General features: G+C 37.2%; 2 protein-coding genes across 2 annotated transcripts; both read left to right on the plus strand.

Moving 5' to 3' along the window:
- The first annotated feature begins 10,857 nt into the window (after positions 1–10,857).
- LOC140857003 (cytochrome P450 734A1-like) lies at positions 10,858–15,802 on the plus strand. The gene is made up of 3 exons (XM_073255207.1): positions 10,858–11,217; positions 11,693–11,934; positions 15,616–15,802. The coding sequence occupies exons 1-3, from the start codon at positions 10,858–10,860 to the stop codon at positions 15,800–15,802; spliced, it is 789 nt and encodes a 262-aa protein (XP_073111308.1).
- Positions 15,803–19,477: 3,675 nt separating this feature from the next.
- On the plus strand, positions 19,478–20,469 carry LOC140857010 (cytochrome P450 734A1-like). The gene is made up of 2 exons (XM_073255211.1): positions 19,478–19,876; positions 20,377–20,469. Exons 1-2 carry the CDS (start codon positions 19,478–19,480, stop codon positions 20,467–20,469), a joined length of 492 nt encoding a protein of 163 aa, XP_073111312.1.
- Positions 20,470–24,953: the final 4,484 nt, after the last annotated feature.

Raw genomic sequence — 24,953 nt, forward strand, 5'->3', positions numbered from 1 at the left:
TAAAAGATATTGCATGATATTGTATGGTGGAAAATAATATAATATAATATAATATAATATTATATATTAAGATATTATTACATTATATAATATTCTTATCATATAATGTAACATAATATTGTAATACAATATATTATTATTATACTAATTATAATATAATTTATAATGTAATATAATATTTTAACTCTAATCTAATCTAATAATAGATTAAAATATAATATAATATAATATAATATAATATATTATATTATTATAATTATATTATATTATTATAATATAGATTATATTATATATTTATAATATAAATATTATTAAATTTAATATATTATTTTATTGTATAATATTATTATCATATAATGTAATAATATAATATAATATTATAATAATATATTATTATAATGGATTATAATCTAATAATAAATTATAATATAATAGATTATATTATATTATTATAATATAATAATATTATATTATTATTAAATATTATTATATCAAATTATATTTTTATAATATAATAATGCTATAGTAGATTATGTTACATATTTATAATATATTATAATATTAATTTATTATTATACTATATTATATTTGTAGTATAATAATATAATACAATATGATATAAGATATAATTATAAGATTTATTAATGGATATTTCAGTCATTAAAAAATTATTTAAATCAAAACAGCTTTCCAACATTAACCAGAAAGCACTTCTGGAGAAGTTTTAAAATGAAACTTTTCTCACGTAGATCTTTTCAGTTTTTTGGTAAAATCAAAATAATTTCATGATTTTTTATTAAACATCACTATTCCATTCAAAAATATTTTTAGAGGATCAGAAAATACTTTCTAACACTTTAGAAGCTTAGCCAAATATGATCTAAGATCATTAGATGAAAATCACTTACAACATCAATAAATGAAATATCCATAATTTCATCAACCACCTCTGTGCAATATTCTATATAGATATCAAAATACCTCAATATATCTAATACTAATTTTGTTATTTCTTTAAGCTAATTATCTTCAAACAGCATTCTTTTCTTGAGTATCATTCTGAATAGATATTCTATTATTTAACCTCTCACAAAATATATTTTTTATATCTCGAATGTCATAAAATACTATATTTCTCTCCAAAATAGCCAATATATCTATCCTTGTCGGCAAATTTACCATCATGATGCATAGCTAGAGTGAGACCATCCATTTTACATGGCATATAAAATAATAATCTCCTCAAATAGTGCAATGTATACTGTTAGGACTTGACACCTCGAGATTCAGCCCACAGCGAGATTTGCGGCGAAAAAAAGAGTCCAACGAGACCAAGATCACCTGAAACGGAGCTCGGATGGAGGAGATACGAGCTTTTGAAGTCGGCACGAGATTCGAGGCGGTGGAGGACCGCCAGCGACCGGCGGCGGGCGGCAGCGGCGCGGCCACAGGCGGTGGCGCGCGGGACGTGCGACCCACGCGGGCGCGCGGCCCAGGCACGCGCAGGCCCACGTGCGAGAGCGGGCCGGCCCAGGCCAGCGGCCTGCTGGCCCTTTGCATCGGTCCACCGTGGACCAGGCGGTCCACGGCTGGGTCTGTGGACTGCATGGACGTTTTTCATGCATTTCTCGCGGTCCACGGTACTATTCCATAGATCGGAGTGCAATCTGAGGGTATGGATGGCTCCCGGTCTTGATCCGACGGTCCAGGGGTTATCTGGCTTTGTTTAGGACTCCTAATCCTTCTCTAATCAAGTTTTAAGCCCTTGATCGGTAACAGAGAGGGGTGTGGTTCGGATTTGCGTCGTACGAAGCCCGTACGGAACCCAAGAGAAGAGAGAGGCGAAAGCGCTGAGAGAGAAGGAGCAAGAGGCTCTTGGACAGCGGTCGCCAGGCACTTCAGGGGTTCAGGGGGTCTTCAAAAGAGAGAGAGCTTTTGTGAGAGGAACTTCAGGTGAGAGAGAATTGGGTGTACAAGGGTTGAGGGTAAGGTCTCCTCTTGTAAATTTTTTTTTTCATAGTGAAGTTTGCATGCCCCGTGGAGGCGAGCCCTTTTGTAGCTGATCCACGTATTTTGATTATTTTTTTTTATTTTATTTCTTCTTTCTTCCTGCTGCATTGCGTGGTACTGAAAAGATCTTGGGAGGTGGTGTCTTGGCCAGACATCCACCCAACAAGTGGTATCAGAGCAAGATGGTACAAGGACGCAGATTGCAGTGGTGGTGAGCAAGACTGAAGATGGAGAAGACAAGAACAATCAAGATGGAGATCAACAAGTTCGATGGTAAGAGCAATTTCTCCTTGTGGCAGGCAAGAGTGAAGGACGTGCTCATCCAACAGGGGTTGATCGATGCTCTCTTATGCGATGAGAAGCCAACCACTATGGAGGTGCAGGATTGGAAACGGCTACAGATGCAGACGGTGAGTACCATCCGCATGTACTTGGTGGATGAGGTGGTGATCCATGTGCTAAGCGAGACTTCCCCGACGGTGCTGTGGTCGAAGCTCGAGGAGTTGTACATGGCGAAGTCTCTCACCAACACTCTTTTCCTCTGGAGGCAGTTTTACCAACTGTGAATGACTGAGGGACAGAGCGTGCAGGAGCATTTGAGTCACTTCCGGAAGATCCTCACCGACCTCCTCAGCGTTGGCGAGAACGTTGAGGAGAAGACCAGGGTGCTGGTTTTGCTGGCGTCGCTTCCCCCTTCGTACGAGTCCTTGGTGACTGCTCTTCTAGTGGGGAAGAGCACTATCAAGATAGACGAGGTCACTGTGACGATACTCCAGAATGAGGTTCTCAGGAGGGAGAACCCAGCTTCGAGCTCAGGTGGCGGTAGCTCAGCTCAGGTGGCTTCTAGAAGAGCAGGAGGCGGTAGATGGAGCGACAGGAGATCGCAACGAGGGCGGTCTAAGTCCAGGAGGGACTTGAGCAAAACTAGGTGTTACCGATGTGAGGAGTTGGGGCATCTAGCCAAAGATTGCCCTCAACTTAAAAATCAGACGGTGGCTGCTGTAGCGACGGCCGGCAGCGATTTAGATGGAGATGTCCTGGAGATATCTGACAACGTATCTACTTCTTTCCAACAGTGGATATTAGATTCTGCATGCTCCTATCATGTATGTTGCAGAGAGGAGCAGTTTGACTCCCTGGAGAACAGTGAGGGCATTGTATATCTGCCGGATGGATCGAGCTGTGCGATCAGAGGCATTAGGACGGTCAGCTGGAGGACACATGATGGTGCAGTGAGGAGATTGGGGGAGGTCCGATACATATCCGATTTCAGACGAAATCTTATCTCACTTAGAAGACTGGATTCGAGAGGCTACAGGATGGTAGCTGGTGGAGGAATCCTGTGGGTGCTACGCGGCGATAGGATTGTGCTGGAAGGAAAGAAAGGGAGCAGAGGACATTATTACATGGCAGGGAGCCCAGTGCGAGGTGGAGCTTCGGGAGCCAGGCGGAGCCCAGAGCGAGGTGGAGCTCCAGGAGGCGGATCGGGCACGAGACAGGAGACTCGGGAGGACGAGAGGTGATGTTGCAAGGTGAGATTCCTATCGCCGCAGGATGATGCCGCGAGCAGGTCTCAGGTCAGGAAGAGCACAGCATACGACGGAGATGGGATTGAGCAGCCTGGCTCGACTCCCATGTTTGCCCATCCATGATCAGCAGGCGATTGCCCCAAGGCATGGGGGCGAGGAGATCCAGAAGCTTTCGGAGTTTGAAAGTGGTCGAATATCGAGTCGAGGTGGAGATTGTTAGGATTTGACGCTTCGAGATTCAGCCTACATTGAGCCCACAACGAGATTCGTGGTGAAAAATGGAGTCCAACGAGACCAAGATCACCTGAAACGGAGCTCGCATGGAGGAGATACGAGCTTTTGAAGTCGGCATGAGATTCGAGGTGGCGGAGGACCGCCGATGACCGGCGGCGGGTGGCGGCGGCGCGGCCGCAGGCGGTGGCGCACAGGACGCGCGACCCAGGCCCGCGCGGGATGCTCGACCCACGCGGGCGGGCGGCCCAGGCGGGCGCGCGGCCCAGCCTGGCGCGCGGCCCAGGCACGCGCGGGAGCGGGCCGGCCCAGGCCAGCGGCCTGCTGGCCCTTTGCACTGGTCCACCGTGGATCGGGCTGTCCACGACTGGGCCTGTGGACCGCGTGGGCGTTTCCCACGCATTTCTCGCGGTCCACGATATTATTCCGTGGACCGGAGCACGATCTGAGGGCGTGGGTGGCTCCCGGTCTTGATCCAACGGTCCAGGGGTTATCTGGTTTTGTTTAGGACTCCTAATCCTTCTCTAATCAAGTTTTAAGCCCTTTAAATAGGGCTGATCAGTAACAGAGAGGGGTGTGGTTCGGATTTGCGCCGTACGAAGCCCGTACGGAACCCAAGAGAAGAGAGAGACGGAAGCGCTGAGAGTGAAGGAGCAAGAGGCTCCTAGACAGCGGTCGCCAGGCATTTCAAGGGTTCAGGGGGTTTTTAAGAGAGAGAGAGCTTTTGTGAGGAGAACTTCAGGTGAGAGAGAACTGGGTGTACAAGGGTTGAGGGTGAGGTCTCCTCTTGTAAATTTTTTTTTTCATAGTAAAGTTTGCATGTCCCGTGGAGGCGAGCCCTTTTGTGACTGATCCACGTATTTTGATTGTTTTTCTTTTATTTTGTTTCTTCTTTCTTCCTGCTGCATCGCATGGTACTGAAAAGATCTTAGAAGGTGGTATCCTGGCCAGACATTTACCCAACATATACAACAAATGAAGTCATAATCAAACAAAAAGAAATATTTAAGACCATGTTTCCTATAACAATAGAGGGTTTGGGGCCTCATAAAAATGGTAATACAGGCTTTGGGACCACTTTTAGTTACATATTGAAATTCTACATTGATAATGCTCACATTACTATTAATTTATTTTTTTTCAAGTTGGATGAGTGATGCTAGCCAACAAAACTAATGGATAATGGGAAAAATTCAAGAAATATATGATCAAAATAAGAAAATCTAAGAGATACAAGCCAATTATTTTATCTTAGTTGCTGAAATAGAGAACAAATTTGCCAATCATTATTGCTCATCGACTAAAGGAAGGAGAAAAATAGATCAAAAAATGAACTATAAAACCTAGCCGAAAGAAGGATGAAAATAGTGAAAAATAGCCTAGTTTGCACCAGTAGCTTTCTGCCGCACTTCCTCTAGCGTCATATGATAGCATATGACTACTTATATCATGGCAACTAGATGGAAGTATCAATCTAAAGAAAAATTGCAACATTTTGAAAATTAAAGGACCTGATGGCAACAAATCAAAGTTTAGGATAAAAATAAAAATTCCTTAAAGATTTAGTGTTTTTAAAATTTATAATTTATCTAATTAAATCCATCCAAATGTGGTATACACTAACACGCATCGAGATTTATTTTACATATTTTAGATTGATCTGGAACTTGACTAAAGATAAATCTTCAATAAAGTGATAGAGATATATTTGATGGTTTGATAAAATTGAGCTCTACACAACTATCATGGATAACGTCCATCTTCTAGTCATTGCGATCCATTCAGATACTATCTCTGATGGATGCGGCATGTTATAAAAACATACCTCTATGGACTTGATTTTTAACTCATCCGAGAGCTTGTGAGATCTTTTCAATCGGCTATACTCAATGTAGGGATTGAAAAATTAAAGTGTTGCTTGACAACAGCGAAGAGCACATCCAACTTGATTCTCTTATGGTTGCAAGTTGCAGGCTAATTCGATAATAAGTTGATTTTAAGATCTCGAATGGTTTTGATGGTTTCGATTTCGATGTTTTCATCTTTTTGTAAATTTTATTACCTCATAAAGTCCTTATATTTTAGTATTAGAGCCGTATAGGTTATTTGGCTTGAAGATTGAAGCATTTATATCCATGTAAAGATTTCATGGATGTAGGTTTGACCAGCCACCTTGGTCAATTGCTTATGATCGGAGTCATTATGATCTAGATCTATTTCTGAAGTCCATAAAGGATTTATATTTTTATTTATTTTAAAAGACTTGTGATTTATTTTTGGGTTTGAATTAGTGTTTGGATAAATAAATAAATAAATATTAAAGGAAGAAGAAGAGGGTCGACGACGTGCCCTCCGCTCATCAAGGTGGCCACTTGGCCCAACCTAACACAAACATCAGTTTTCAATTATAAAATCCAAATAATATTTTATTAAAAAATTTTGAAATACTTTAAATAATTAAAACAAAGATGTTTGTGTTAGGTTGGGTCAAGTGGAAGAATATTATAATTTATCTGATTAAATACATCTAGATGTGGCTCGCACTAACATACATATCAGAATTTATTTTTCATATTTTAGATTGATCTGGACTCTAACTAAAGATAAATCTTTAATAAAATAATAAAAAATATTTATTAATTTTATCATAGATAACATCCATCTTTCAGTTATTGTGATTTAAATACTTTCTCTGATGGATGAGATATTATAAAAGAATACCTCTACAGACTTAATCTCTAACTCATTCGAGAGTTTGTGAGATCCTCTCTATCAAATATACTCAAAGTAGGGATTGAAAAATCAAGGTGCTGCTCGACAACAGCGAGGAGTACATCTAGCTTGATTCTCTTATGATTGTAGATTACAGGTTGATTAGACAATAGACTGATTTGAAGATCCTAAACAGTTTCGATGGCTTCATCTTCATGTAAGTTTTATTGCCCCATAAAATTTTTATATTTAAAGTAATTTAAATTTTTTTTTGAGAAGAAAAAAGAGAAAAATCTTTAGCCTACACTTTAATATTTTAGTTTGCTCATGACCATTATTTTTATAATAGTCCATGATGGTCGCAAATCATATCCATTGTTAATTAATGATATTTTTTTTTTGATATAAGTGGGCGGTCACACCATTCTGGTACGAGAGTAGCCCATGAAATCAAGATAAAAAAAGTTTCACAAATCTGATGGGTACGGATCCCCTTGATATATTCTTTTTAATTAATAACATTTAAAAAAAAATTTAGATCTTCTATTGTGCAACTTTTACATCATAGAATATGGTACCATCATAGACAACTGCCACAACATTCATCTAAAAAATGCTCTTATTCATTCCTAGAATACGAAGAGGCATCGTTAGTGTAATAACAATATATCATGGTGAGAAAGAAGAACCATTCATATCCAAGATAGATGATATGGCAGCTATCTATATTGGTACTACACTTTACAGTGCAAAAATCACATCCCAGAGAATTTGGATTCTTTTAAAAATCCTTAGTCTGGTAATTGATAGCCTCAGGTGCAAGCTATCAAACTTAACCGGTATTATACCTTCAAGCTTTATAAGGGAACAAAACTAACCATTTAGTGGAAGATATTGCAGCTGACCATTCATGTATTAATGAACAAGAATATCATCATTTCTAATGGAACTCTTTTATCAAAAAAAAAAAAAAAAAAATCCAATGAAACTCCCCAGAAGGGGGGAAAAATCAAGACTTTCCAGGTCGGCGCTTAAAAGGAATTCATATTCATTCATCTAAATAAATTTGCTAATTAATTCTTAATTCTATATAATATTACTTGGTTGCTGTGGCTGTTCATGGGTCAGATTATTGGTCCTAACATGGGTTGTTTTTTTTTTTTTTTTGGTAGAAAGGTATGAAACTATTTATTTGCAGTAAAGAGTAGACAAGTCCAGATACAAAAAGCCTGCCAAGTACGACAGAGTTGCAAACCAAGCGCCTAGATACCTGACAGGGACTTCTAAGCGGTTGTAACAACACTGGTATTACAACAATAAACAGTATAAAAGAAAGGACATAAACCTGTGGGAACCCAGGATAGCTAAAAAGGAAGAAGTCAGTAATCAGGTCCATCCCAACAAAAATATCAGCCTGTAGCACAATGATTTGAGCTTCGTATGTATGATTCAGAGAGAGTAATCATATTGAAGAGATGTATGGCGAACAGATTGACATAAAACATTGGAATATGAACCTAGGAACCATTTAACTCAGTGAACTGCAATCCCCTGTTAAGTATCTGACCCTGGTTTTGTAACAAATAGGCAAAAACAACAATCCAGCAAACAGTAATGGGTAGTCTCAAAACAGAGTGGCGAAGTATCTGATGGCACACCACCCACCATGGCTTGAAACCAGCAATCCCCTTGGAACAAAGAACACTCATTTGAAAGCAATGCAAAGATAAAGAAAACAAAGCAAAGTAGCTGCTCTGACCACACCCAATGTAAATATGAATAGCTTGAAAGTTAACGGAAATAACAGGTTGAAACCGGCATATTAGTAACAACCATATCATAGTATGATGCAATGTCACCCACAAGAAAGTCCAAAAAAATGTTAGTAGTAAAATTTTGTTATGCATTTTTTCCTATTTCTTTCGTATCTCGTCATTCTTTTTCCTTCTTTTTGTTTCTTTTTTTTTCCTTTTTTGTTCTTTTGAATTTTCTTTTGTGCTTGTATTCTTTTTTCTTTTGCAATGGTATATGGTATGCCAACTACAAAATCTTGATGTCCACTGAAACATAGGAACCATAATAGACAAAATAATGCTGCACAGATCATGTATTAAGAGCTTGATATGAGATATAATTCGGTGAAGCCATCCAAACTGATGAAAGAACGTATGCAGCATGAACCATAAGCCATATGAAAATTTTGAAGAGGCTTGTGTAATCCAATGTACCAAAGCTACAGGATATTGATCTTGAAGCAAGCAACAGTATGTACACATAGCACCTCGAACTGAAGAATTCCCAAAGATCAAATAGCAGGAATGAACCCAAAAGGAAACCAAACCACCTTGATCTTTCCAAAGGTTGTAAACATGAATATCTTGAGTGTTAAAGGAAGTGACAGTGTGAAGCAGGCATATTAATAACATCCATATTCTAATATACAATATTGCCACCTGCAAGAAAAACCATAATAATGTTAGTAATAACATTTTGTTTTGTATTTTTTCCTGTTTCTTTTGTATCTCATCTTTCTTTTTCTTTTTTTTTCTTTTTTTCCATGTCCGTTTTTCATTTTTTCTTTTTCAATTTTCTTTTCTGTTTTTGTTCTTTTCTCTTTTGCAATTGTATATAGTATGACTGAACAGCAAGTTTGTGGGTATACAAAATGATTCTGCACAGTTTCATATACAGGTAGGTTGACAGAGTATGAAATTCGATGGAGGCACCAAAACTGGTGAACAGGCCGCTGAAGCATGAAGCATAGACTATTTGAATATGTTGTATAGACTTGTGAGATCACATGTGTTGAAGTAGCAGGAGAATGATCTTGAATAACCAAAGTGATGAATCTCTTTCCTACTTTTACTCTTTGTTTTACTTTTCCTTGCTTCCTTCCTTGTTTCCTTATTATTCCTTTCTCCACCTGAACTTCTTTATAAGCTCTCAATAATTTGCTCCTATATTGCCTTCTTTTGAGCACACTTAATTTTATACCTGAGCTTTCGTCCTCTATCTGATTACCTCTGCTGTCCATTAAAGATCGTTTTTGAGTGAAACATCCACCGTCATGCATCCACCCATATGAGTACAACCCGCTTCTTATCATACAGCTGCTCATACTCATTCGGAGCATTTTATGGGCAGTGTTGCATTTAGGATATAGCCTCCGTATTATCCTTTTCTGCATTAAAAGAGAAACAGTTATTTCCTGTGAATGAAAATCATATAAAAATGAGGCAATCCTAGACATAACATAGTTAATAATTCCTATTTTAACGATTGTAAGAAATCCCATAAGCATCTGCTTGTAGTAAATATATAACGTGATGATCCAAAATTTCATCATAAGCTCACATAAAGTCCCCTTGTAAAGCCCTATTAGCCATGAAATCTGCCATCTGATTCCCTTCTCTAAAAATATGAGAGATTGCATAAAAATTCACATATGAATTCCATAGCTGAAAATCTCTAATATAAGGAAGATGATTAACCAATTTTAAAGAAGAATCTTTCAACCAAGATACCACGGTGGCAAAGTCCCCCTCCAACCAAATGCGAGTAGCATGAAGCTCCTCAACCGCAATTCTAACACCAATCCATGCAGCCATTAATTCAGCATAAGAGAGACAAATGAGAGAGAAGTTTACCTCCGGCTCGAAGTATTAATACGTCATGATCTCTAATGATATAGCCTGCAGCTGCTTTGTTACGAACAATAGATGCATCAAAATTGATTTTTAAAATCTCAATAGAAGGGGGCAACCAAGATATAAAAAGATGTTAATGCAAACAAGGATATCTTCGCTATTGGCTGTCCCAGTATTGAGATGGGGTTTGTAACTATTGAATTTGTACAAAATCAAAATCTTTAACAAAAATCATTAGCTTGCACATAAGTTGTGCAATCATCATTTGATTATTATTAAAAATATATTTATTTTGAGCCCACCAAAGCAATCAAGCAGCATGTATCAGGATTGACCTCTATTCCATCGCTCTCAAGACATTAGATAGGTGATCTATCAATACCGGCAACGAGTTAGAATCAAAGGTCAATCGGTACATACTCCTCGGATGCTGCCAAAACAACTGTACATGCTTGCAATGAATAATAGGATACTCACAATCCTCCACCAGATTAGAATATTCATCACAAAAACTGTACGTGGGTTGTTCATGGGTCAGATTATCGGACCAAATCATAAATTGCCACCAGAATTTCCAAGTGGGGAGGAAAAAAAAGAGTGGTGCAAAAATATCACGTGATAGGTTATGAGTGGGTTAAAACGGGAATTTCCACTTGCGCGGGATTCCTATAAATATGGGGTTTCCATGGACGTGACTCCCCACGCGGAACTAGTCGAGGAGCGTAAGGATGGACTTGGTTAACTCGGCCTATCTTTCCTTTGGCTTTTTTATGTTATGCATCATGCTCTCCAGGGCTCTCTTTGTGGTCTGGTGGAATCCTCTGAGGATCCAAAAGCATTTCCATGACCAAGGAATCAGAGGCCCCGGGTACAAGTCCCTTTTGGGGAACCTTATGGAGATTGCCCAAATCCATCGCCAGGATAAACGTTCACCACCTCTGCCACTGCCGAGTGAGAGCAAATCCCACCGCTACATGGCTGAACGCATCTTCCCGTACGTTCCCTTTTGGAGTATAAAATATGGTGAGTACTCTGATTTTGAATTCATCAACCGAGTTGTATCGGTTATCAAGCTGACATTTCTTAGAGTTATTGATGTCAAAATCTTATAAATAAGGTCATTCCATTGTGACCTGAAGGCCACAGGTTTGAAAGGATAGGGTACCTATTCATCTTGAGTTCAAAATTGACAATAGAGTATGGATCCATACTCTTGATCATGATTTATATCATTAAAAATACTTAGAATTGAAAAATCATATATTTTCATAATTTTTAATCTGTGCATCAAGTGGGTGCAAAATTGAATGCTAAATATGATGCGATGCTATATTTTGTATGATTTAAGTATTGAAATCTACTAATATTCAATATATATGTTTCAACATGCGTAGATTATGATCAATGAGATGGATTCTCTCAAAGTTATGTGTGCTAGCCATTGTAATCATCTTAATGATGGTTCATCATCTTCCATAAAATTTACCTCTAGTATTTCTTTTTAGTTCTTGCAGAATACCAATCTTATTCGTCTAGCTCATTTTTTACAACGACATTATCCAGGGTATGTCACAGATTATTGCAAAAGCAACACACAAGATGGTAGACAGGTGGTCCAACTTCATCAAACTAAATGATTGGGAAGTTGACGTGCAGCATGAACTTGAAGAACTCGCCGAAAATATTGCTGCCATTATTATATTTGGAAAGAGTGCGGAGCTAGGCAAGCGAATAGGCCATTTGCAGGTGAAACTACAAGATGTGACCTCTAAAGTATTGAGGATTGCTTGTATCCCTGGTTCAAGGTAACAACATATATTGAAATCATGCGCCTTCTGCACACATTTGCATACTAATTAACATCAATATATGCATGTGTATCTTGTATTCTTTTGAGAGATCGCTTATATGTAACATCTCTATGATTAAAAGTATCTTTTATCCATCAGTTATTTCTCTTGTTAAACAATAGATCTGTGGTGGCCCAGCCTGAATAAAAATCTCAGCCCATGTAACAAAGCCCCAAAAAAAAAAAAAAAAAATAGAAAAACAGGGGAGAAGACTCCCGAAGGGAGTCTTCTTCCTCCTCTCGCCGGCTCCCAATCGGAGTCGGAGACGAGCTCCCTTCGGCCCTATTTAAGGAGGAGATCCCGAGAGTCTTCTCCCTCCTCTCGCCGGCTCCCAATCGGAGTCGGAGACGAGCTCCCTTCGGCCTTATTTAAGGAGGAGATCTCTCCTCTCTCTTTTCCATCGAAAATCCTAAGCTCAATCGGCGGCAATCGCCGGAAAATCCACCGCGGAAGACCGTCCCTGTGCCGTCCAATTTCTCGCCGAAAAAGCTTCGCCGGCGACGGAGGTAAGCCTCCTCCCCTTCCTTCCCGTGCCGATATGCACGCTCGCCGATGACCGGAGTCGTCGGATTTTGTTGCGGAAGAAATCTTTCTTTTTGCCGTTTTTCCGTCGTCGATGGTCACCGCCGACCACCGGTTTGGTCCCCCTCTTGCCGCCGGATCGCCTTCCTTCCTGCCGACGGCCGCCCCACGTCGGCTGCGCCGCCGGCCGGCCAACCAATGAGGAGATTAAAGATCCCCTGTTTCGGCCAAAGGAAGCATGGGAAAAGAAGAAGAAAAGAAGAAGAAGAAGGAAAAGAAAAGAAAAAGAAAAGAAAAAGAAGGAAAAGAAAAAAAAAGAAAAGAAAAAATAATAATATAATAATAATGTAATAATAATAAATAGAATTTTCTCCTCTCTCTTCGGTGAAGGAAAAAGAAAAAAAAAAGGAGAAAGAAAGAAAAGAAGAAAGAAAAAATAAAATAAATTAATTAATAAATAATGATATAAATAATAAAATATGAGAAAGAGAGTTTCTCTCTCTTTCCTCTCTCCCTTCAACTTGAACTAGTATTTTCTCTCTCTAGAATTGGACTTTCTCTCTCTACTTTCTCTCTCTAGAATCTTCCCTCTAGATTATTTCTCTCTCCTAAGATTTCTAGAATTTTGAGAAGAATGATGATGAATTTAAATGATCTTCGTGATAGATTTTTGATCTGTGATCGTCGGACGGTATACCGACACCCACTTTGATCAGATTAGGTATTTTTAAGATTTTAATTTCTATAATTTTATTAAATTATCCACATGATAATCTTAGCATGATTTGATCTGATCGATCAAATTTATTGAATCATCGTCTGAGGAGTTCAAGATGAATTTTCTCTCTCTAGAATTTTCTCTCTTGATTGATTTTCTCTCTAAAAAAAAGGTTAGTGAATGAAGAAATTTCTTTTAATAGTCTTGATCTGATTCTAATGAAGAATCCTGATCCATGATTGTCAGACAGCGTACTGGCACCCATCTTAATCAGACCATGAATCTTTAGATTTGATCATCCATGATTTCGATCTAGCCATGACTTGATTTGATCACGTTGATTTCACCAATCGAGATATTGGACCCATCGTAATGTTGGATTGTGTCACCTGATCAATTCGAATTGTACCTCATGAATTCTCTCTCCTCTGATTTTCTCTCTCCACTTGATTTTATGAAATTGATGAAGAAATCTCGGTCCTATCACTTCGAATCCGATTTGATCTGATAGTCAAACTTTGGATCATTTAGGTCATAATTAGATTTTGATTAGATGAAATTAGATGATCGGATCCAATCTAAACCGTTGAAATATGGTATTCATATTTTTTTTCTAATTATTGAAATTGATTCTGTATATGATTGTGGATGTTTGATCATGGGATATCGCGATATGATCTACGAACAGAATTTTTGAAAGAAAATTAAAGAATTATGTGGATTTATTGGAATACGTTCGAGGTAAGTAATGTTTCATTTTTTTCTAGATTTATCGGTAAATTATAATGTATTTTTCTGACATGATTTGTGAAACGATACATGAATTGGATGAATGGTATTTTATTATGAAAATATCTTATTTGAAATGTTATGATGAAGCATGATTGAACATATTGATTTCATGATGCATTATATTGATTGATTTCGATACTACATGATTATATGTTTTATTATCGAAATTAGAATATGAAATATGATTTATGAAGACTTATGATATAAGAAATATTATAAATTGATAACCTAACTATGTAAAGGACCCCGTCAATGGGAGCATATACGTTGGCAATTGATTGTCCTGAGGATTTATGTCGCCAGCGAGACCAGCGACATGTCGTCAGAGAGACCAGCGACAAACCGCCAGAGAGACCAGTGGTTCCGAAGGACTTTGCTGCCAGATGATTCGCAGCTCACCGCAAGCAGATACACGGTGTTATGACCCTGCCACAGGAAAAGTGTGGTCATAGCTCATGGTTGACGAAAAGAATTTAAGAATAAAAGAAATTGAAATCTCGAAAGAAACTTGAATTTTCGAAAAAGAAATGAAATTGGCATGAATTATGTTGCATAATTGAAATTGATTTCGAATTGATGAACTCTATATACTTATTTTCTATAAATGATTATTTACTTAAATGCCTGATGAAATCTGTTGAGAAGTGATCATTGCTTACTGGGCTGTCTAGCTCATTACCTCTTATTTTACTGTTTTTACAGATGTTGAGAAATTAAGATGATACAAGATATAAATGGAAGAGTGATCAGAAGCGGAATCTTCATACTTTTATTTTAGGTTGAAAGGCTTATTGAATTTGATGTAAAGCCTTTGAATTGTTGTTGAATTTATTGAGATATTAAAGAAGAAATTTAGATCGTTATGTTTTTGGATTTAAATTATTGAATAATTATTCCGCTATTGTTTTAGGATTGCATGATAAGATGCCTTGCATGCTTATGGAAAGAGTTTTCTATGAGTATGCGGCGATTGCCATGACCCTCGATTCAAATCTCGGATCGGGGGCGTGACAAGATCGCTTGCTATATCTCCTTGCCACTTGAGCAAGGGGGCCGGGGTTTGATTCCTGTTGAGGAGAACCCTCGAGGGATGGGACAGATATAGAGGGTAAAGGTGCGGATTAACCCCTCAGAATCTGAAAAAAGAAAATTCTCTTATCAGACATTCCATATATTAAGTAAAATATTATGAAGTAGATTTGTTGGAATTTGATGTACATGTATGTATGTGTGTATGCGTGTGCACGCGTGTGTGTGTGTGTGTGTGAGTATAAGCATGTGTCTGTACATATCTATGTATGCAACAAAAAGTGCTTCACATCATCATAGCGGTTGTGTGCTAATTCAGAAAGATGATTTGAGAAGTCCACCATTTTTTGTATGTTCTCTTGTTTTAGGGGTAGTCTTTTGGCTTGGAAGTAGGATCTCTAGTCTGATCCTTCTTCAAACTCCTGACAAACATGTAGAAATGAAAAGAAAATTTCAGTGATGCATGAAAAGTATGAGATAACTTGAATGATGCAGAACATAGAGAAGAGCTTTATCTATTGTAGAAGAACATAGAGATCCTGGAGTACTAATTTTTTAATGGTTTATGAACACAGGTTTATCCCTAATCCCCTGACTTCCAAGTGCACTTGGTTGAGAAAAGAGGCAGACAAATTAATCAAAGAGCTGATCAAGAGCCGCTATTTGAGCAAAGATGAGCAGGAAAATGACTTTCTTAGGTTTTTACTCTCGTCAGCCCTGACTCAAAGGCAAATTGAGGATGAATGCCTCCACTGCTGGTAATGAGACCATATCCATTGCGTTGTCCTGGGCTTTCATGCTCTTGGGTATGCATACTGTGTGGCAAGACAAAGCACGAGAGGAAATTGATGAAGTGCTCAAAGGGAATCAACCCTCTTTTTAAATTCTTGGCCAACTTAAAATAGTAAGTCACCTAGCATTCAAGGACTCTCAAATGAGAAATTATATCCTAGATCACGTGCACTACCTGATGGTGCACCATGCCAATCAAGTATCTCTATTCCATTGAATCTCATTTATCATGCACCTGTCTCGGATTGCCATTGTCATTCTTTTCTGCTCATCATAGTTTGTTGGTATGGTGCATCAGTGAAGTAGTATACGTGGTGTAGGATATAATTTCTCTTTTTATATAAATACAAGTTATACTCTTATATGTTAAAGTTCTTTTTATCTATATGAATTTCTCTGGCGTTACCCCATCCATTATCATATTTTGAGTTACAAGGCTGGATTCTTTACCCCTTCACTAAATAAAGCAATAGTATAAGATGATTTTTCTGTAATTAGAGAAGGAAATTTTGTTTATTTAGAATGACAATTTTGGGAGGCAAGAGAAAAGAATTAGACCCCTAATATATTCTCATACCTTTTAGGGCCTATTTAGATGATTAGGTCCAAGTCCTATAAAACTCCTGGGTTAAGCCAGGACAATCATGAAAAACATTGAATTACAAGCATATCTTTTTAGGGCCTATTTAGTTGATTAGGTCCAAGTCCTATAGAACTCTTGGGTTAGAACCCTAATATATTCTCATACCTTTTAGGGCCTATTTAGATGATTTGGTCCAAGTCCTATAGAACTCCTGGGTTAAGCCGGGACAACCACGTAAAACATTGGATTACAAGCATATCTTTTTCTCTGAGATTCGGTCCAGTCTATTCAAAAGCCAATCCTAGATATTTTTGAATATAAGTCTACCTCAACTTATAATCCAATATTTTTGGTAGTTGTACTAGCTGAACTCATGAATCCTATAAAATCTTCGGTTCAATCATCCAAATAGACCCTTCATAGAAACATACATCCCTTGACCGTTTCTCTCTGTTCTCTCTTCCCCGGGCCATTTTCCTACCATCTTTTTTCTATTCTCTCTTCTTTCTCTCATCTCTTTAACATGTGGGGCCAAATCGGGTTTAGCACTACCACAAGCATAACTGAAAGTTCTAACTATGAAAACACAACTTCAAATGCATAAATATATTAATTTAATAAATATTTCATCTTATAAATTTAGTTGTTTTAAGAAGGTTGTGATATTTCTTGGAAATTGAAAAATGGAAATATACATCATTTATTCATTTAATGTATTGAAACTTTATAGTCAAGAGCAATTAAAGATATCAATAAATTCTCTATATTTTTTGAAATATATATAATTTTTAGAAAATTATATTTTCAATTATTTTTATTTATATTGCAACAAAGGTGTCATGTAGAATGTAGATCAATATGATTTGAAGAGTAGCATTAAAAAATTTGAAAAAAAAAACCAATGCTAATAGATATTATTTTCTTTAATATATATGTTTGTTATTTATTTTATTCTTGAGGATATTTATAAAAATAACTTGGTCCGATCAATTGATCTAATGGTTGCAACAATCATCTAATGACTCCATAGCTCGGCTAAGCTGGACTCCTGTCTAAGTTTAATACATATGATAATTTGGATGGGGCTGCAAATGGTTGAGTCATGCTTGACTGATGACTTGACTCGACCTCATGATCATGCCTTTATTTCGGATCCGAATCCAATCTATTTGCTAATTCGTTGGTTAGGATGAGCCCACGACAAATATTCTAGACTCAACAAATCATTCAGGTAGGGTCCGGGTCAAGCATGACGTGGATCCAGCTCAAAATGTTTTCATTCGTGTTGGTTCTATAATTTGAGTCAAGCATTTAATGATCTCTTCGTAAGTAAAACTATAACAATTTATGACTAATATAGAATTATTATAGTTTTAAATAATATTAAGAGAATGTCAACCGATAATGAGTTTTCATATCAACTGAATATGAGTTTTCATTCAAAAAAAAATTGAATTCAGATCATAATCATTATCAATCTCACAAATTTCAATGTTAAAATATATATTTATATGTTCAAGAACATCATAAATAATAAAAATGTATCGATATATAAAACTTTGATATAAAAATTTGGATGATTTTTGCGGGGATCATGTTAATCATCCATTTATCATACCATTTTTTTCAAATATCTCTGAGAAATAACATCTTTTTTCATGTATTTTTTTTCAATTATTCCATGATGGTAAGTAAGATTTTTGGTCAATTCTTAATTCATTTTAAGATGAATTCCTATCAAGAAATATCTATTTATACATCTCTTTCATTTTTTAAATTAAATTAATACTACATTACAAAGTATTTAAATTAAAACAAAAATTATTTTTCTGATATTCTATCAAAGGAAATAAAACTTGGTATTGAAATATCCCAATCAACTACAACAAAAACATTTATGATATATTTATAAAATCTGCAATCGATGGCTGTGATCTAAATTATTTTTCAATGCTCAAGTGAGGAATTTGTGTTGGAAAAATGCTCAGGTAACTCAAGAAAGCCATGGAGCCAGTGTGGCATTGTTATTGCTCCCTTTGGATCGGCACCGTGAAATGCGCCGTTAAATGGAGCAAAGTGATTGGTGCAAAGGCACCCAAATGGTCATTTCGTTTGCTTTCAAGTTCCCATAGCATTGCTTGGTGTTGTGATGAGTCCATGGCTCAACTACGTTTTAACGTGCCACTTCCGAGAACTTTTTTTGGATTTTAAAAACGGAAGTGGCTAGGCCTCAGGAATGGTTTCTTAAATTCTATGACACTACTTATTTATCCATAATCAGAAAACGAAGTAAGTAAATAGGCTCGGGCTGGGTTGGGCCGAGTTGATGCAAATCTGAGCCCAGCCCATTTAAAGGATGGCTGAATTTAAGCCCATCCGGATAAAAGACTAGGCCCAGATCCCTGCAAACTGCATTGGGCTCCAACGGGTCGAGCAGGCCGCCTGATGTTTGAGCAAGCCTACTCTCAATGGAAATTTATAGGTACTTGTAAGTGAGAGAAGTTTGTACCAAGAAAAAGAAGTGAGTGAAGTTGGGGTATTCTTTTCAATATATAGAAAAAATATATATATGGGGCAGATTTATATAAGGTCGATCGAATTTGGACAGTAAGATGAATCGAATTTGGACTCAGATCTGATTAGGTCAAAATTGGATAATGGAGGTCCCATATTAATGATCCAAACTGTTAGATGTGATCTACTATCTCAAAACTGCTTACACACGAAAAATGATATTATTTAGAGATCTCTAACATATGCATCAGGGGATAAAAAAAATACATCTAATTCAATTTTATTTAGACCGTTCAATTTTTGACTACTTGATGCATATGTTAGTTAGAGATTTTCAAATCATATAATTTTTTGTATACAAGTAGTTTTGAAATAATAGATCATACTCAATAGATTGGATCATTAATGTAAGATCTCTATTATAAAATTTTAATCTAATCTGAACCAAAATCTGGTTGATCTGGCTCTAGTCTGATTCTATATACACACATGTATTTGATAAGCAATTAGGCTTACAACAGTGCTTTGGGATAATTTGGCAGCTCAACATGATAGTCAACGAAACGCTCCGGCTGTATCCACCGGCGCCCCTCGTAGTCAGAGAAGCAAAGAAGGATATCAGACTTGAAGGTGTGGATATCCCCGGTGGAACAACTTTTGTGATACCCATTCTAGCAATCCACTATGATAAAGAGTTATGGGGGGACAATGCCGCCGAGTTCGATCCAAGTCGCTTTGCAGAGGGAGCCTCCAAGTCATCCAGACACCCAAAGGCTTTCATGCCTTTCACTCATGGCCCCAGGATGTGCCTCGGGATGAACTTTGCTCTCCTGGAGATCAGGTTGGTTCTTGCCACCATCTTGCAAAAATTCACCTTCGTCACCTCGCCCATCTACAAGCATGACCCCTTGTATACTCTCACCATGAAGCCTGGGAAAGGGGCGCAGGTCATATTCAAAAAAATATGATGTTACCACCACCCATTTGGAATGATCCTATGCATTCTCTTGGGAAATCTACTATTATCGATTTCTGCTTCAGTAGCTGTGTACTGGAAACACTATGTTGAAAATTTGAAATAAACTTGTATTTCTGGGCTTAAGTACGACATTCACAGCAAAGATTAGGTATACTCTTCATTGTCTATGTGTATCAGTAACATTTTGTGGGCTATATTGATGTATTCATGTCGCGCACGCCACGGAAAAACTTTAAACTGATATGAATCTAGACGGATAGATACTCCTGAAAATTAGGATTAGAAACCCTTAAGGGAGTGAAGGACCACTTGCCTGGGTTAATATATATATATATATATATATATATATATATATATATATATATATATATATATATATATATATATATATATATATAGTTCTATAAAAATTATTTCTACATTTTAAACTCCTATTCGCAATATAGACTTCACTTTCTCCCAATTTAGGTCGAAGTTAAGCGTGAAGATTGTGAAGCTCAAGGCAATATCATTGAGAACTTGTTTGGCAAATCTGGATTTCTTGTTGGGGTCATTGAATAGGTGGTTTTTTTGGAAGCGGCCCATATCAAGCCAAAGCTCCCTCAACCCAAATCCTGTGGGAGGAAAATAAAGAGATCCATGCTGTAGATTAACCATCCCACGAATAGAATTTAGGCTAAGACTAGGACAGGATTCTGGAAGAATACGGACTAGATAGGTCAATTGAAGAAATTCCTACAAAAATCCAATTCAATCATGTTTGATTTTCCAAAATTATAACCTTTTATATTTAATTAAAAAAATATAAATGAGTTTAGTTGCCATACACAACATAGAGATGGTAGCAGCAACGTTTTTTCAAAACGTGCTGGCAATTCTAATAATCTCCCCATATTCGGTCCTCACTGTAGCCTTCATCTTGAAGAGCCGTGGGAGGAGAAAGCCTTCCAGGCTCCCACCAGGAGACATGAGTTGGCCCGTTATCTGCATCAAAACTGGGAGCATCGTGGCCATAAAGCAAAAAGAGTTCCTCGAGCTCGCTCTGGCACAGCCTTGTCGGCAGTGGTCATTGATTCCTATAGATTGCGTGGCTAAATTAAAGATGAGAGAGAGGAGAGAAGGGGAAGACCGGTGAGTTGGGGCCCTCCGTGTCGGAGGAGGTGCTAGCCCATCTGGCGGTGGGCTCCCAATATGACATCATAGAAAAGAGGTGCCACCATATCATCCATCCATATCAGAGACAGGCAGCTCCTGTCCATCACTCTGACATTTATGAATTAATATTCCATGCATATGATCCGTCCATCTTCAAGATGGATGACATGACAGTCATTTATGATAGTATTGCACTCTCCAGTGCACCGCATTGGATCCGAACTCTCAAAATCAAAAGATAGGCTAGTAGCCTGATCTCAGCCCTAGCTTTAATTCGTTGCATAACCACATCCACCGTTTAGCATGCAAGGAAAGAAACTTATGCGGCGGCATTTTTATGAGGGGACAGCATGCAGGACATGCGAGATACGCGCTATCAAGTTGCATGGAGGGGACAACTCATTGGTCAATGGCTGTGCGGGACCACAAGTAGTGCTCATCGACGTGTCCCGTGATTGCTAGCAAAATTAATGCAAAAGTGGCACGCTTTCTTGCTAAACTTTTGGATAAACCCCATATTAGTCCTTTTAATTTAGTTTAGATCTCACTTTAATCTTTTTAATTTTAATTATAGCAATCAAATTTCTTAGATTCTCTTTTGGGCCTCAATAAAGCCTTCCTGTTAGCCTCCATGGGTAGAGACTAATAAAAATAAATAAAAAATAATTATTTACAAATGATATGATAATCTTTTGAAATTAAAAAAAATTGACATGACAGAAACAATAGCAAATAAATAATTATGTACTATTTTTTTTTTATTTTCAAAAATTATCATATCAACGATAAATAATTATTTTTATTTATTTCTGTTAGCTCCTTTGATGGAGACTAATAGAAGGACTTAATTGAGATTAAAAGAAATCTAAGGGATTTGATTGCTATAACCAAAATTAAAGAGACTAATGTAGAACCTAGACTAAATTAGAGGAACTAAAATGGAGTTTATCCTAAACTTTTAATCCATTCACCAAAAGAAAAAAAAAAAAAAAAGAGGGAAAAGAAACAATATAATTTTAAGGACGTTCTTGGTCGTGTTATCCACGTATGCCATGCCGGGGTTTCTGTTCGAGGCCATTGCTTTTTTTTTTTTTTTGGTAAATTCGAGGCCATTACCTTTGGGAACCAGATGTTTGTTATTGGCTGATTAGATATAGAGCCCGACTACTTTCTCAGGTGCCATGCAGCATGGGTGGCTGGAAATGATTGGCTTCCCGATTGGTCGATGCATGACATGTCATGTGGCACAGTTTTGATCATCTCTGGATGCGAGGAAAAACAGTATAAAATGTTGACGATGCAAAATTTCTCCTATGAAAGGTCACTATGAACATATGAGATGTACCCTATAATTGAGTTCATCAAAAAAAAAAAAAAAAATCTTTCTTGTTTGTATTGGTTCTCATTAATGGCTCTCATAATGCACCACCTTTTTGCTATGGGATCTGATGGACTACACCTAGATCCTGTCTACTTTTAGCAAGCTATTTCCCTTCCCATGTTCCCATTTATTTATTTCTTATATATATATATATATATATATATATATATATATATATAAAGTTAAAACTAGAGCCAATCGTAAAGCGGAGGCCGTTGGAGAAGAAGTTTTCAAGATGAGTTGGCTGGAGATTTTATAGTATTCGATGCATCTGGTGAAGTTTTTTTATCCATTCTGATGATTTGACAATTGGATCTATCCGAGCTTGGGGGAAATTTTGCCAATTTGGAGAACTATCTCTTTGTTTTTCTCCATGGAGTTCTGTATTCATGGTCTCGGTGGACAATTTTGTCCTCGTCTCGATTTTAAAGGGGAAAAGAATGGTGAGCGGACACCTTTTTCTCCGTCAAAAACACTCGTTGCCTTCAGAGGTGCATGTTAGCAGAACTACGTTGCAGTTGGTAAGCCCCTTTTCTTCGGTATCTGAATTATAGAAAGACCTTAGTGAATGAATAACCTCGTGCTTCACTTCAGCTCTTTTGGATCACTCATACCGTGATTAAATGATCCATGGACTTATAACTATTTTATGTTGACAATGCTATTAATTTTTTAGAATTTAATAATATAGAGTCACTTATGTTGGTTAATGTACTGCTTGGGATTTTGCACTCAGTTGTTTGTGAGCTGGATGAGTGGTGAGTATTCTTTTTGGTTCAATTCAACTATATTGATGCTTTTTTTTTTCCTATTTTCTAACGAAATACATGATTATAGCTGGACTTTGATGGAGGTTGTTGTCACTAGGGAGTTGAGCTGGCTTAAATCGCTAAATTGGAGTCGAGATGGAGTGATGGTCACTGGACAGTCGGTTGGATCCTTCAGAGCATGATGCTGAAGTCGGATCCTCGATTGACCTCTCAGGCCAGTCTTATAAAAATACCAGAGATAGAAAAGTTCTTATGCTCGGGGATTTTCCAACAATGGATCCTTTAATGCCTAAGTTAGTTTTCTGTGAAAGCAAATAGAAGAGATCTAAGCTATAAATGAAGATTAGAGGTTGTTAATGGTGTAGAATATGAAGTGTGGAAGATCAGTGTAAGAGAATGGAGAATGGAAGATGAAGGATACTGTATGTGTTATAATTTCGTGTTGGAGCATGTATGTGTATTTCAAATTATTTTTTTAAACAATACAGCGGAATAGAAGATTAAAATATTTTTTAATCTAAATTATATATGCATAAAATAAAAAATATATGGATCTACTTCATATGCTGAAATTGAACACATGCTGAATTTTATGTTGAAATTAAATATGTGATCGAAATACATACCTATTTTGTAATTTTTTTCTTCAAATTTGAATCTGGAAGAAGGTAAATTCTTTTTTAACCGTGCAAATGCTTGACCTCTACATGTATCCATTCAGGATCAGCCTAGAACAGCCCTCTATGGTGTTGATCTTTCTTCTCTAAAAATGATCATCTTGCGAATCTAAATGAAGTCTGAATCGTGATCAACTCTTTGATTTTTTTTTTGATCTTTTTCTTCTTTCTTTTTTTATTCTCCTTCTCTTGGTTATGCAGCAACCAAGCTCTGAAAATCAGCCACAAAGAGGTGCCGCCCAAGCTTCTTTGGGTGTGGAGATGAAGGACGCCTAAACCCCTTTGGGCATTGGAAATAAGAGGGAGAGGCATGGGAAGTTCTTAGGAGGCGTGTGGGCTGCTGAAATCTGATGCTTAGAGCCTTAGAGAAGACCCCTTTAGATAGGTAAAAGATTTGAATCCTATTCAAAAATAAATAGCTCCTTAATATAAATCTTACTTGCATTAGGAATCCTTATAGCTTTAGATTTTTTATCACCTTTTTAGAGATCCATAAGGCACCAACTCTAGGTATCTTTTAACCCACTTTCTCACACACCACATGGGACTTAGGGGATGCCCCTTGTTGGTCCTACATGCTCTCATCCAATTGGATACGCGCAATTTGATCAAATCAAGTGGCGCCCCATGCAAACAATCAAGGAATTTGATTAGATGTTTGAATCCTTAATGCATATGATCCAAAACTCTAGACACCCAACAACTGGAGCCCAATGAATCTAATTTATTTAGATTATTAGTAGATAATTAACTCAAATTAATCTTATCAAATAAGTAATTCAAGTGTAAAGAGAAAATTAGGTTCAACCATATACTAGTAAGATTATCCTGAACCCAATATGGCTTGTCTAAACTTAATTGAGACTTCATAAGTCCAATTGCTTATTTCAGATCTAATTTCTTTGTTGTGTGACCCTATAAGTTCCATTCTACCTGATAGTAAAATATACCATGATCTCTATCATAGTATCATTGAAACTCTTTTCAATAGATCGAAATAATTTCACTCTAACTCATTAAAGATTATCGATCCTGAGCAACTCTAGTGAGCTCTTACAATCT

Source organism: Elaeis guineensis, chromosome 4 (genome assembly GCF_000442705.2).
Source record: "Elaeis guineensis isolate ETL-2024a chromosome 4, EG11, whole genome shotgun sequence".
Taxonomy (NCBI): Eukaryota; Viridiplantae; Streptophyta; class Magnoliopsida; order Arecales; family Arecaceae; genus Elaeis; species Elaeis guineensis.

Bases quoted from the DNA above. Each gene is read 5' to 3' on its own strand.
- LOC140857003 (XM_073255207.1), top strand. From the start codon at position 10,858: ATGGACTTGGTTAACTCGGCCTATCTTTCCTTTGGCTTTTTTATGTTA. The intron at 11,218-11,692 runs GTTATTGATGTC...GACATTATCCAG, and splicing joins TCAAGCTGACATTTCTTAGA to GGTATGTCACAGATTATTGC. The intron at 11,935-15,615 runs GTAACAACATAT...TTATGAACACAG, and splicing joins GCTTGTATCCCTGGTTCAAG to GTTTATCCCTAATCCCCTGA.
- LOC140857010 (XM_073255211.1), top strand. From the start codon at position 19,478: ATGATAGTCAACGAAACGCTCCGGCTGTATCCACCGGCGCCCCTCGTA. The intron at 19,877-20,376 runs GTCATATTCAAA...CTCCCAATTTAG, and splicing joins AGCCTGGGAAAGGGGCGCAG to GTCGAAGTTAAGCGTGAAGA.